The sequence below is a fragment of the Diadema setosum genome, chromosome 10 (genome assembly GCF_964275005.1).
Source record: "Diadema setosum chromosome 10, eeDiaSeto1, whole genome shotgun sequence".
Classification (NCBI taxonomy): domain Eukaryota; kingdom Metazoa; phylum Echinodermata; class Echinoidea; order Diadematoida; family Diadematidae; genus Diadema; species Diadema setosum.
Window position 1 is genome coordinate 19946017 of NC_092694.1, and position 12103 is coordinate 19958119.

Consider the following 12103-nt stretch of genomic DNA (forward strand, 5'->3'; position numbering starts at 1 on the left):
TTTCATTTAACTTTAACTTCAATTTAGCTTCCAAGTGTGCCCAAGAGGTACAGAAAAATTGAAATCTTTGAATTGTATAATGCATATTTGTAACTACAAAATACTTTTTTTTTTTTTTTTTTTTTTTTTTACAAGGAGGAGGGTACATCAATTCATTATGAGCATGTTTATCTATGAGTCTATATACAAAAGTTACATGAGTTTGGTATACAATGTAGTAGATATTTTGGTCACATTTTGGTGCCTTGGTCACTCAATGACTTTCTGAACAAGAGACCTATGGGTTCAGAGCTCACCTGAGTATCTCAAGTTTACCTTCCATGCAGTCTTGCAGACTGTTACCTAGGCAGAACACATCAAAGTTGGAAGCCTTTAGAGATCTCCAGGGCCCAGGGAGACATGACATCCATATGTTTTTATTCCATGACACTGGCAAAAACACCTGCCACGTCTGTAGAAAATGTGATCATGCGTTTCCAAAAAGATCAAAACTTACAACTGGTCCCTAATGAATTAGGTATGGCAGCGACCAAACCGGGGCACTCCTGGATCTGCCATGAAACATTTGAAAGTACCTTCTACAGTATAGGGTCCCTGTAATCATGGCCTTTATTCTTTTACCCATTTCTGATTCTAGAGGGAAAAAATGCTTTCAAAGATTCCCTAATTTGGGGGATTTGGGGCATCTTGGAGTCAACATGGGGTTCATGGTACTCATGTGACTAAATAATATGATATTTTATCACCTGCAAAGTTTGGTAGGAAAAAAAAAATGACCACACTTTTTGCAAAGAAGAAAGTGTGAAAATTGGTCCCTAATTTAGTACAGACCCAAAGAGGATCACCCCTGAATCTGTCATTAACAATCTTACGAGTCCATTCACTTCTGCTTTATACGTTATAGAAGTACGGTAGATACTCTAACGCTATTTCTTTCAGTGGTTGATGGGATGCTTTTAGACTGTTTTCTCAAAATTTCCCTGTCTCCCTCCAGAGTTTGCAGCTATCCCGCTCTAGATGGCTGTCTCTCTGTCTCTCTCAAGATTTTTTTTTTTTTTTTTCACATGTCACAATTCAACATCCAAGAGTCATACGGCCCATGAGCTCGACACTAAACAAATAAGGTCCATGAGTCTAGACACTAGGCAATAAAAAAAGAGCCCACGAGTCCGACACAACGCAAATAAGGCTCTTAAGTTTGACACAGAATTATTAAAGCAAAGAAGACCAAAGACCTTTTTTTCAATGCTGACCTCATTGACTTGTGGGAAAACCCCAAATGTTTAAAGCAGGAGAACAGATACAGGGATGATCCCCTTCGGATCCGAACCAAACTAGGATCATCTTCAGATCTTTTTATTTATTAATTTTTTTTTAGAGGGGGGTCTACACCGCTGAGGGTACTTTCAAGTGTTTCATGGCAGATTCGGGGGTGTTCCCTTTAGGCCGCAGCCAGGAATAATTTATTGAGGACCAGTTTTAAGTTTTGATCTTCTTTTTGGAAACATGCATGATCACATTTCTATACAACTTTGGCAAGTGTTTTCGCCAGTGTCATAGAATAAAACATATGGATGCCATGTTTCCCTGGGCCCTGGAGGTCTCCAAAGGCTTCCAATTTTGGTGTGTTCTCCCTAGGTAACAGTCTGCAAGACTGCATGGAAGATAAACTTGAGATACTTGGGAGCTCTGAACCCATGGGTTTCTTGTTCAGAAAGTCATTGAGTGACAAGGCACCAAAATATGATAAAAACAATTTCCACACCAAACTCATGTAACTTTTGTTTATCAACTCATAGATAAACATTCTCATAATGAATTATTGATGTACTCTCCCTCTTAAAAAAGATATTGCATGTATGCATTAAACATTAAGGCAAATTCTCACATTGTATGCAAACATGAGATGTTTTAAACAATTCAAAGATTTCCATTTTTGTGTACCTATTGAGCACGCTTGGAAGCTAATTTGGAGTTAAAGTTAAGTGACAATTGGTTCTGTTTGATACTGTTTACATTGATTAATGCTCAGAGGCTTTATTTTGGGAAGTTATGGGTGGTACAGTACTTGCAAATTCATGCAAGTATATAGGTATATAAGATAATCATTAAGGTTGTTAAATGTTAATGTTCTTTGCCCAACATTGTATGTATATGTATGATAAAAGGAAGTGTATTCATATTAGTGATTTGAATAATTACATGATCTGATTCTGATTTTATTTCTGAATTTCTTTTTCATACAATAATGAAGTACAAAGTCAATTGAATAAACAAATTGAGCACAGTATAAATTGAATCTGACAATTAAAGCAAATAAATGATTAATTCAAATATTCAACTTTTTTCCATGATACAATTCAAAATGAAAATATACTATTTTGTGCATATTTATGCATACATAAGTTACAGTATATCTCTTGCTCAAAGACAAATCAGGCAATTCTTGATGTACAGAAATTCAGGAGACCATCGTCATAAGCAAGCACTTGACGATGACAATGGCCTCAGAAATGATTGTCTAAACAATACAACATTGTAGGAATATAAGTCACCACTCACTGAGTGGCGATAAGGAGAAAGGGAGGGAAGAATGAGGGGAAAAAATGCAATAATTATATGTATATTTATGCAGATTTTTCATTGACTCACTCCTAAATGTAGGTACTGCAGCAATATACTCCTGGCAGAGAAGATAAGAGACACAAAGAGACCCAATTACAGATGAAATAATCGGGCATGCACAAGCCATATGGCCGCCATTTTGCATATAATTATATGCATATATATGGAATTATGTATGTAGGAATGCTTTTTGAGTTACAACTGACATCATGATTGTGTTTATTGACGTGAAAACATAAATATAGATGACAAAATTTACTTTCTACAGGTTTTCTGTACGGAGATATTAAAAGGCCATTATGGCGGCCATTTTGAATGCACTCATATGCAAATTTATGCAAATTATGTACAAATAAATACTTTTAGGTTATTACTGATGTCATAATTGTACTCCTTGACCTAAAAAACATAGGTTTGGACACAAGAACTGACATTCTATGGGTTCTACATCCCAAGTAAAGCATAAATAGGTTTTATAGTGGCCATTTTGAATTTATGCAAATTAGGCATTGATCAACCACTCAAATTTTAGGGAACTTTTCATACGTTGTTTTGGTAGCTCTTCCAGGTTAAATGCAAGTGGAATGGTTTCTGTTGCAATTTGTGACCCGCTACATAACAAAAGGATCCGAAAGTCGGGGGAGGACAATTTTCTGAAAATGGCATGACATAATTCCCTTACTCTTTTACTCTAATTTCATACATAACACAACTCATAAAAGTACTTGGTTGTGGAGATATCGATGATTTTATGAGCGCATGGCAAGTGGTTGGGGAAATCAGAGTTCCAGAAAAATGCCTTCAAAGTTTTCCTTTGGACGCTATCATGATCAAAGGTAGGCAAGACAGTTTTCACAGCTTGACAATAAGGCATGCTCCTAGCGACCTCCGCGATGTTCATTCAAGCTTAGCGCCAGCGGTCTACGCACGACCAATCAGTAATCAGGATGCCACGCACTGCCCAATAAGATCACTCCCTCGTTTCTAGGGGCGGAGTCTAGCTGCGGCGCTAAATCCAAATCTTCGGACACGTTTCTTTTACCTTAAAAGTCGGAAAATCAAGGTCCAGAAAAACTCTGATTTCTTGCCTTTCCTTTCATCATTTAGCTCCAAAATTTCGGCAGATGATAGATAAAACATTAGTCTACAAAATCATGCCCAAAACAGAAATCCGATAGTTTTGCCCAATTTTGATGATTTGACTTCAAACTTGTTTTTCTCGGCTCAGCCGTCAGCGACTTTAGGATCCTTTTGTTGTAGCGGGTCACATTTGTTTTGGGTTGACCCCCTTTTTTCATATTTTGACTAGACTACATGTACATGTACATTTCCTTTGAATGAAGGGGCAGGGTAAAGATTAAAAAATGTGCCTTCACAGAAATTTCACTCTTACGTTAATTTTACTCTTAAGTTCTAGGTGACATACAAAATATGTACCTGTGTTGTAATTAGAATTATCAGGTACAGCACATGTACCATCACTTCCCAAAGAAAGTTGTTGTTTTTTTTTCCTCCCACAGGAGTAAGGTCAAGTTCTGAACAATGGTTACGGAATACATGTACCTAGAATGTCAATCTTTTGAATAATGTACTTTCAGTAAATACTAAAAGCTAAAACTCACAGCTTTCCAGTCAATGAGTGAGCTCGCATATCAAAGCCTGGTCAGGGATGCACCCTCCTTTGCATGGTCTTTCCACATCCCCTGAATAGGAGGGCTGCAAATTCAATCACTGTTTACCCGAGGGTAAATAATATCTATACAATTGATGTGTTATACAATGCATTATAATGTTATTTCCTTACATGAATAGGGGAAATTTTTACTCAGCACAAAGAAAATGTAGTATATACAGGTCTCTTTTAAATAGGACCTTAGTCCTTCACTCCCATAACCATTGCCATCTCCAGGAATTAATTGCCTGAACTTTTGATAACTGATTTATGCTCTTAAATTGCTCATTTTGCAGTATAATGTACATGTGTAAGTGCTACTAATATGCCAGTGCTTATCTCAATGAAACTATTAATGAAAATATATATTAGGTATTGTTACCAACATGAATTAATGCACTGAATTACCTGCAGAACACAATACAGAGGGTCATCTTTCCTACCGAGGAATACAAAGGACTGGCACAGCCTTCCAGAAGAAGTAGTGGCTGCTTCAACCTTTGATACAGTATGATGTCAAGGGTCAGCAACTAACCAACCACTGCATCACTTGGCATTTTTTCCCTCCTTATTAAGAATTAATTGTACATTGAAGGAAATCTCCCAGTCTATTGATTGTGGGAAATGAGGGCATCTTTGGAAAGGCAACACAAGATAATGCACATGCTTACCAGCTACAGTTAAAGTTAAAGTGATTTTAAAACATTACCTGTTACTTGGTCAGACTCAGTCTGAGGGGATTTAATTCACTTTCTCACAAGATAAATCAGTCCTACTTCATTGCCTGTCTGATGATGCGAGACTGAGTGCGAGTAATTTTAAGTAAATTTAGTCATTGTCACGCCAACGGACATAGTTGTGGTCGTGTGTATACATTTATACCACTGTGCGGTGGCAGTATGGCAATGCAAAAACACCTTAGGCCTATAGAGGCAGAGTCAATACCTAGAACATAATACCTATAGTATTAGGGCCTAGGTCTAGAAACTCTAAGACTAGAGTCCAGAACTATGTCTAATGTTAACAGTACTATCACTGTATCAGACCTCACCTTGTTAGGTGTTTTTGTTGTTGTTGTTATTTGAATTTATTTGCCATTTATCATTCCCCTAAGAATATTTATGCCAAATCTTTACTTATAAATTACTTTAATTCCAAAATTTTCCCTGCATCATTTTCATTTTATTAGAAATGATAAAAAAAAAAAACAACCTCTATGATACCAAATAAATCTAACGTTAGAATGTCTAGTCTACTAGACCATAGAAGCCTACAGTAATAATTATAAATAGGTTGTCTATGGACCCCTATATGGTAACTTAAAAAAAAAAAAATGAATAGAAGGTCTATACCGGTATACAATCGACTGTTTGTGGTCCATTTATGGGAAGCCCTTCCCATCTATGAACCCCATACATTAGTAGGTGTGGGACTAGTAGGACAATAGGAGTGCTCCTATCAATGGACCTAGTAGTTCTGGATCTACTCTAGACTTCAAGTCTTTAGTACCATGTTGGCAGAATACCATATCAGACATAGATAGGCGTATATGGGACTGTGATATTGGTAGACTGCTTTCTTTCGCTGGCGAGTCTGCGTCTATGGCTAAATACGTGGAAAGTTACAATCTGCAATGTAGTCTCTGCAAGAGAGTGACTGCTGTCTTGCGTCGAAACAAATGCAAAATCTCTAGAAAACCAAACGAGTAACTTACCACTTAGCCCGATTTCATCACCAATGGGCTTCAATCGGATATTTTCCTCAGGAGTGTTTTTGTGAGCATAATTGCGTTTATTGTACAAAAGTTGTCTTTTCTGGACCTCTTCGTTCAGCTCTTCGATCGACGTGTTGTACCTTAATCTTCGCGAGACTCTTTTCAAGCTAAAGTTTATGACCCCACCCACATTATAACGTCACAAACTATGCTTTATTATGATTGGTCAACAGCAACCTCGCCGCAGCGGCAGACTAGAAAAATCGCTCAGCGGAGCGATTCAAGAAAACCGCTTGCGCTTGCTGCTCTGAAAAGTCGCCGCTACCGCTCCAGTGTGAACGGTTATACATGAACAACACGCGAGGGATTTTTGCGGCACACCGCTGCCACAGCTGCAAAACTGCTCCAGTGTGAACGGCCCTTAAGGAAGCTAATCAATCCACTAGATTATTGCATGTTTTAACTATAAAAAAAAAAAAAAACTGTTACCATGACAAAACACATAGAAATTCTTCTTTTTTTGTTGTTGTAAATCTTTGTCCACTGTTCTGTAAAACAGCTGATGCACATGTATGTTTTTCTGTGTGTGGGTTGGAGTAGTGTGGATTTAGTAATTATGGAAATTAGTTAAAACCCCAAAGTGCCACTGAATGGGATAACAATTCAAATCCACAGCTACCTTCTACACACAATTCCTAGTGATTTACTTAGACATGTGCATTATTTGCATATTATTACTTCTGTTCAGTATTTATTGTTCGTAGGGAATTAGGAAAACAGAGTAAGTCACACAAATTTCCACAGAAATAAAATCAATATAGCCTTTCTTTACTTAATATGAGAAGGGAAGGGGGTTAAGAGATAAGGAAAGATACCTACTGTAAAATCAGAACTTTTTGAGTGCATTCTAAGTTTGCAAATTTTGCAAGGGTCAAGATTTGCGAAATTAAAGAGCATGCGAAAGTTCTTGTCTACACTACATATATATATACTGACAGTATGCATTGAATGTCAGTGGCAATTTGTGAAGATTTTATGCCGTGAAAAAAGGCTGTCAGTTCCAATTTATAAAAATTTCATGCTGTGAAAATATTTCTTGCTTTACTATGCATAACTGACAGCAAGATTTACTCATGTATAACATATTGGCACAAACAGTAGAGGAAATCTATAATGTACATGTATACTTTGCCATTTCTTTTTCCTATTTGGCTTTACCTTAGTTACTGCCTCCAGCTGCTTGCCTGTAGACACATTGATGCTGTTAGGGATCTTGTTAAGGGGATATCACACCTATTGTGTTTAGGGTCTGTATTTCCTACCAAGGTTATATTTTCATTGTTTTTTTTGACATAGGTGTATAACATAAGCCTTCAGGAGTATTTTCTGCCCATATGTAATCCGACACCTGTTCCGTTCTACATATAAAGAAAATAATAAGAAAACACTGTTTTGCTCTTATACAGACAACCCCTAGTGTTAATCTTTCTAAATTTGGTATGTAAATGAAGTATGTAAGGATAAACAGATTAATCGTTTTGGTTTTGTGATTTGACTTGTAAAATATTTTTAATTAATTTTTTTTCAAACACTCATATCCAAGTTGGCTAATTATGTATTCATGCAACTAATTAACTAACTTCTATGACTCTTATGAAAAAAGGGAAACGGTTATGAGCTCAAGTATCTTTTCAGAAATCTTCTTACCAACTCTCAAGTCATTCTGTTAAACCATGTATTTTTAATGAATAAAACAAAATACTAATTTCTTAAGAAAGTAGTATTTTGAGAAAACAAAGGAAACAAAAAGGTATTACAATATGCACAATACATCGGTCATTACTCTTCTAGGAAAAACATATGGAGCTACAAAACAACTACCATTCACCAAAAACAGCTATGGATATATCACAAACACCATTCAACACCATTCATATCTCTCTCACATGAAGTATATGGTTGATAGTTATTAATTAGGGGGAATTATAATTATTCCTAATTGACCAATGTAATATTCTTGTCTACGCAGCCACCTTCACTAACATACCACATGTACTTCACTTCTCAGGCCAAAGTTTGATGCTGTAATAAAGAGGCATTGAAGCATCTTTACATAGCCAATATATACAAACATTTAATCAGCTGAAATTCAAAGTATTTACATTTATGACAAATAATTGCTAATTAACTAATCTACTACCAAGAAAATGATTAACAAAAAAAAAAAAAAAAAAAAAAAACTTATTTACACACGAGGCCAGGTCGCCAGCGACAGCGTGCAGTCTGGTTCACCACTGGCGACCTGGCAAATAATGGCAGTTGGTGCTGGATGAGGCAGTGGCTGTAGCAAAATAATAATCAAAGTTAAACTCAATAAATACAATTATTATTTACAAATGGAAAATGAAAAATTCAATAAAATCATATAAGCTATAACGAATATGTACAACTGGAAATGTTACATTAAATCAAAATCATATGTCTATAAAGGATATTTACAGCTGGAAATTTTCTACAAAATCAAAATCATGAAATAATCAGCATATATATAACAAAACATGTGTCATAATAAAACATTGCACCATAAATATACATATCACATCATACAAACTATATACGACTTAAAAAATTACACGTAACCCCTACTACATGAAAACCCACACACCTAAAACCCTCCCGCCTCATACAGTACCCCTTCCTCTTCCACATAGCCCTCCTCCCTTTCCTTATTTCCCTGCCTAATTGCCTCCCTTTTCTTCTTATTAGCCTCCCTTGCCCGATTATCTGCATTACTAATCCTAGCCTTATCCTTCCTACGTGCAGACAACAAGGCATGAGCTCCCATGCTGAGATTGAGGCTCTGTAGTAGTCTGTGGCGACCGATCTCGGCGCCGCTGTTGAACGCCATTACAGCCATGTTGACTGCAATGTGAACAACTTTGGCAGTCCTCCATACGTGTTTGGGACACCTTTTCCAGATGAGCTGGTTGAAGGCTTCATTCTGGTTCTGGGTGTACCCTGGAAGACATCTCGAGAGAAGACTTTCATCACTGAGTCGCTGGAACACAGGCAAGAGGGGTTCGAGGAGCCGCCCATCAAGATGGTGGTCCTTGTCCTCCATCTTGCCGTGTTTTCTATACTCACACCAATCGTCGTTAGGGCAGTACTGGTGGCGGATCTCATCATCAACTTTGCAGCTGTGATAGAGAATAGCCAATACTGCCCGCTGCAAATCCTGTGTTGCCCTCGCCTTTTCTTCACTATTCCTAATTATCCCCTTGCTAGCTTTACGAATTGTTGTTCTATATAACTTACTAAGCCTACCTACTGTCCCCTCATCCGCATTACCATGTAAACACCCTGCCCCACGTCCAGCCCCCCGCTTATTTAGCAACTTCCTAAACTCCTGACTATGGCTATCGCTCTTCCTAAACTTATCCAAATGATTAAACATACGCTTCCCTACATGCCCTACACAATCTAACTTCTCTACTTTATGACCCTCCCCATATGTTTCCTCTACTGCCTTGAATGCCTTACTATCCCCATCACTAACCATGTACTTATACCTTAGCCTATGCTTATCTACTGACCTACCCCATATTGCTACTGCTGCATCTACTTCCATCTTCCCACTAGATCCCTTATGCCCTCCCAAACAGTTGTCCTTATGCCCCTCCCACCAGTTCCTATACTCCTCTGTATCCCTATCCCACCCCTCCTTTAGTTTACATTCCCTACAAACCTTAGATAATACCTCCCTGTCTAAAACCTCCCCACTGTCCATGCTAATAACTACCCCCACCCCATGATTAGATACAAAGCCCCTTTTATGCCACGTGCCATCATACGATACTGCCACATCCAGCACCTCCTCCTCCTCCAGTTCCGGGTTCTCTGCCACCACCATCTCCCTGACACGCTGCCCAGCCTCTGCCATCTGCTGATCTGCAGTCTGTAAAAACCCAAACCAAAAATGGATGAATAGATAAAAACAGAGAAGAGGAAACAGAAAACATTTGATAATCAATGTTTATACCTATGATATAAAAACAGTAGTGGTAGGCTTTTTACAAAATTTAACAACTTACAAATTGTAGATCTGTGGGAATGAAGATAAGTATCTCTTACCTCACTGCTAGTAGTGTGCAGGTGGTTCAGGTGATCCTGAAAGCTCTTGCTGTTCACCGGGGCGGGAAGGTTCATGTAGGCACACAGGTCAGCCAGAGCTTCCCGCCCGAGTCCCACCTCCATAGCTCCAAGAACGGACCGCCGATTGATGGCTGCAGATTGTCCAGCACCCCCTGCTACATTTGGTGATGTTCTGAATGTGTGCTCCATCTTGCAGATGGAGCACCGGAGGACAAGGGTGCTGCACAGTCCATTACGCTGCTGGTCAGCCTCATCAATCTGCAGGAAAGCTGCATACAATGAAAGAAATATGCAAATTATGTACCGTAGTATTTGTACTTTATATAGAAATGAAGGAAAGGAAATGACAATAAAAAAGCATACTTATTTTAATCCTAATGATAACATTCCTACCTGCTCTCTTTGCATCTAGAAATACAATAGCCACTACATTGTAGGTCTAACCATCATAATACCATCACAGAGCCATGTCACAATAATCCTGGGCCTGGCATGATAAATGGGTGTGAGCTTTCCGTGACATAATATGAAATAAATTACATACAAATTATGCAGATAAAACAAAATTACTAGAGAACCTAATCATACATTCTACCTGACCAAATATCAGCGGTGAGTTGTTACTTTATCAGAGTCAGAACCTTGGATATGGCCTACGTTAAAAAAAAAGATTAAAACTGCGGACAGAAGTTATTTACTGACATTGCCTTTCTTTTAGACTGTTGACTATAAAATTTACCAACGGCGAAGTCTGTTCATGAACACTGCACTGACATTGAACAATTACAACATCTACATAAATAAAGATGATAAACAATGCAAGCTTACTCACCTTCTGGGCAAGAATGGCCCTTGAATTCTTCAAGAGCTTTACCAAGGAGCCGCTTGTTGACTATGATGTTCTCGTTCTCGGGCTCTGGATCGGGAAGGGTTGGGGGATTTTCAGCACACAGAAGTCTATGTGTGGGACTGTGTTGTGAAGAAAGCTTTCTCCTGGAAGCAGTGTCCTCCTCAGGTGTAGCAGCTGCTCCAAGCTTCATTTTCTTCACAACATTTGCTGAAATCCCCCTGAAACCCTTTTTCTTATAGTAGCTGCCTTTTCTTTTTCCCATTGTTGAGGTTTTGTTTGGAATATCCCAGCGATAAAACAACAGAAACTGAACTAGGTAGTGAAAGTATTATGAAGTGCCACAGCAAAGGCATGAGTCAGAGATATCTGTCACATTCCTCCCACTAGATGGCAGCATATTGTTTTTCAGTGCCTCTAGTCTAAGAGCCCAGGCTCTGCCCTTCATTTTGATATGTCATTTGTGAAATTTGGATAAAAAATGATAATTTTAGGACAGTTTGAATTTCTCTATATTTTCATTGTTTCTGGTCGCCGATCAGGTTAAAAAAACAATAAGAAACATTAACTTTTAATCAATTTTTTACATACTTAGAGTGAAATTTCGAAACTATTTTTTTTTTGGTAGATCTAGTGATAGTTCAATATTACATTGCCATCAAAATCTCAAATTACAATTTTTATTGATATTTTGGCCCCATTATAGGATATGTAGCACCTTAATTATCTCAAGTACGAGACGTAACACATCACGGCAGCCCTGGAAGAAATAAAACAAGCCTTGAGATATATGATCTGGAGATAACACCAACACTATGGGTGCCGACACTTAACAGAATTACTACATGAATGCAATGCAAATTTCATTTCTCACACGTAACATTGACCAGCAAAAATTATTGCCAAAACTTTTAGGCACACTTAGGTATGAATGTGGCTCACAATGACCAAAAAACACACTACATTTTGTTCCCAAATTAAGATTCTGTTTGAATTTGATTAAAACCTGCCTACTTGAAATCATGTATGCTGTATATTGTAGGGTAATGTGATTGTTGCACTACACCACCAGCACCATCACCAGGGGAGGATC

General features: G+C 37.9%; 2 protein-coding genes across 2 annotated transcripts in view; both read right to left on the reverse strand.

Moving 5' to 3' along the window:
- The window catches only part of LOC140234098 (mediator of RNA polymerase II transcription subunit 23-like), a 126425-nt gene that overhangs the window by 100820 nt on the left and 13502 nt on the right, over window positions 1–12103 (reverse strand). Inside the window, exons 6-7 of the mRNA XM_072314179.1 lie at window positions 11730–11770; window positions 7230–7287 (exon numbers count right to left, since the gene is read on the reverse strand). Of these exons, the coding sequence (XP_072170280.1) occupies window positions 7230–7287; window positions 11730–11770 (99 nt within the window). The remainder of the gene's footprint in view (window positions 1–7229; window positions 7288–11729; window positions 11771–12103) is intronic.
- LOC140234068 (uncharacterized) lies at window positions 8131–11387 on the reverse strand. The gene is made up of 3 exons (XM_072314148.1): window positions 10996–11387; window positions 10143–10432; window positions 8131–9966 (listed from the first exon to the last, which is right to left on the reverse strand). The coding sequence occupies exons 1-3, from the start codon at window positions 11273–11275 to the stop codon at window positions 8677–8679; spliced, it is 1860 nt and encodes a 619-aa protein (XP_072170249.1). The 5' UTR covers window positions 11276–11387; the 3' UTR covers window positions 8131–8676.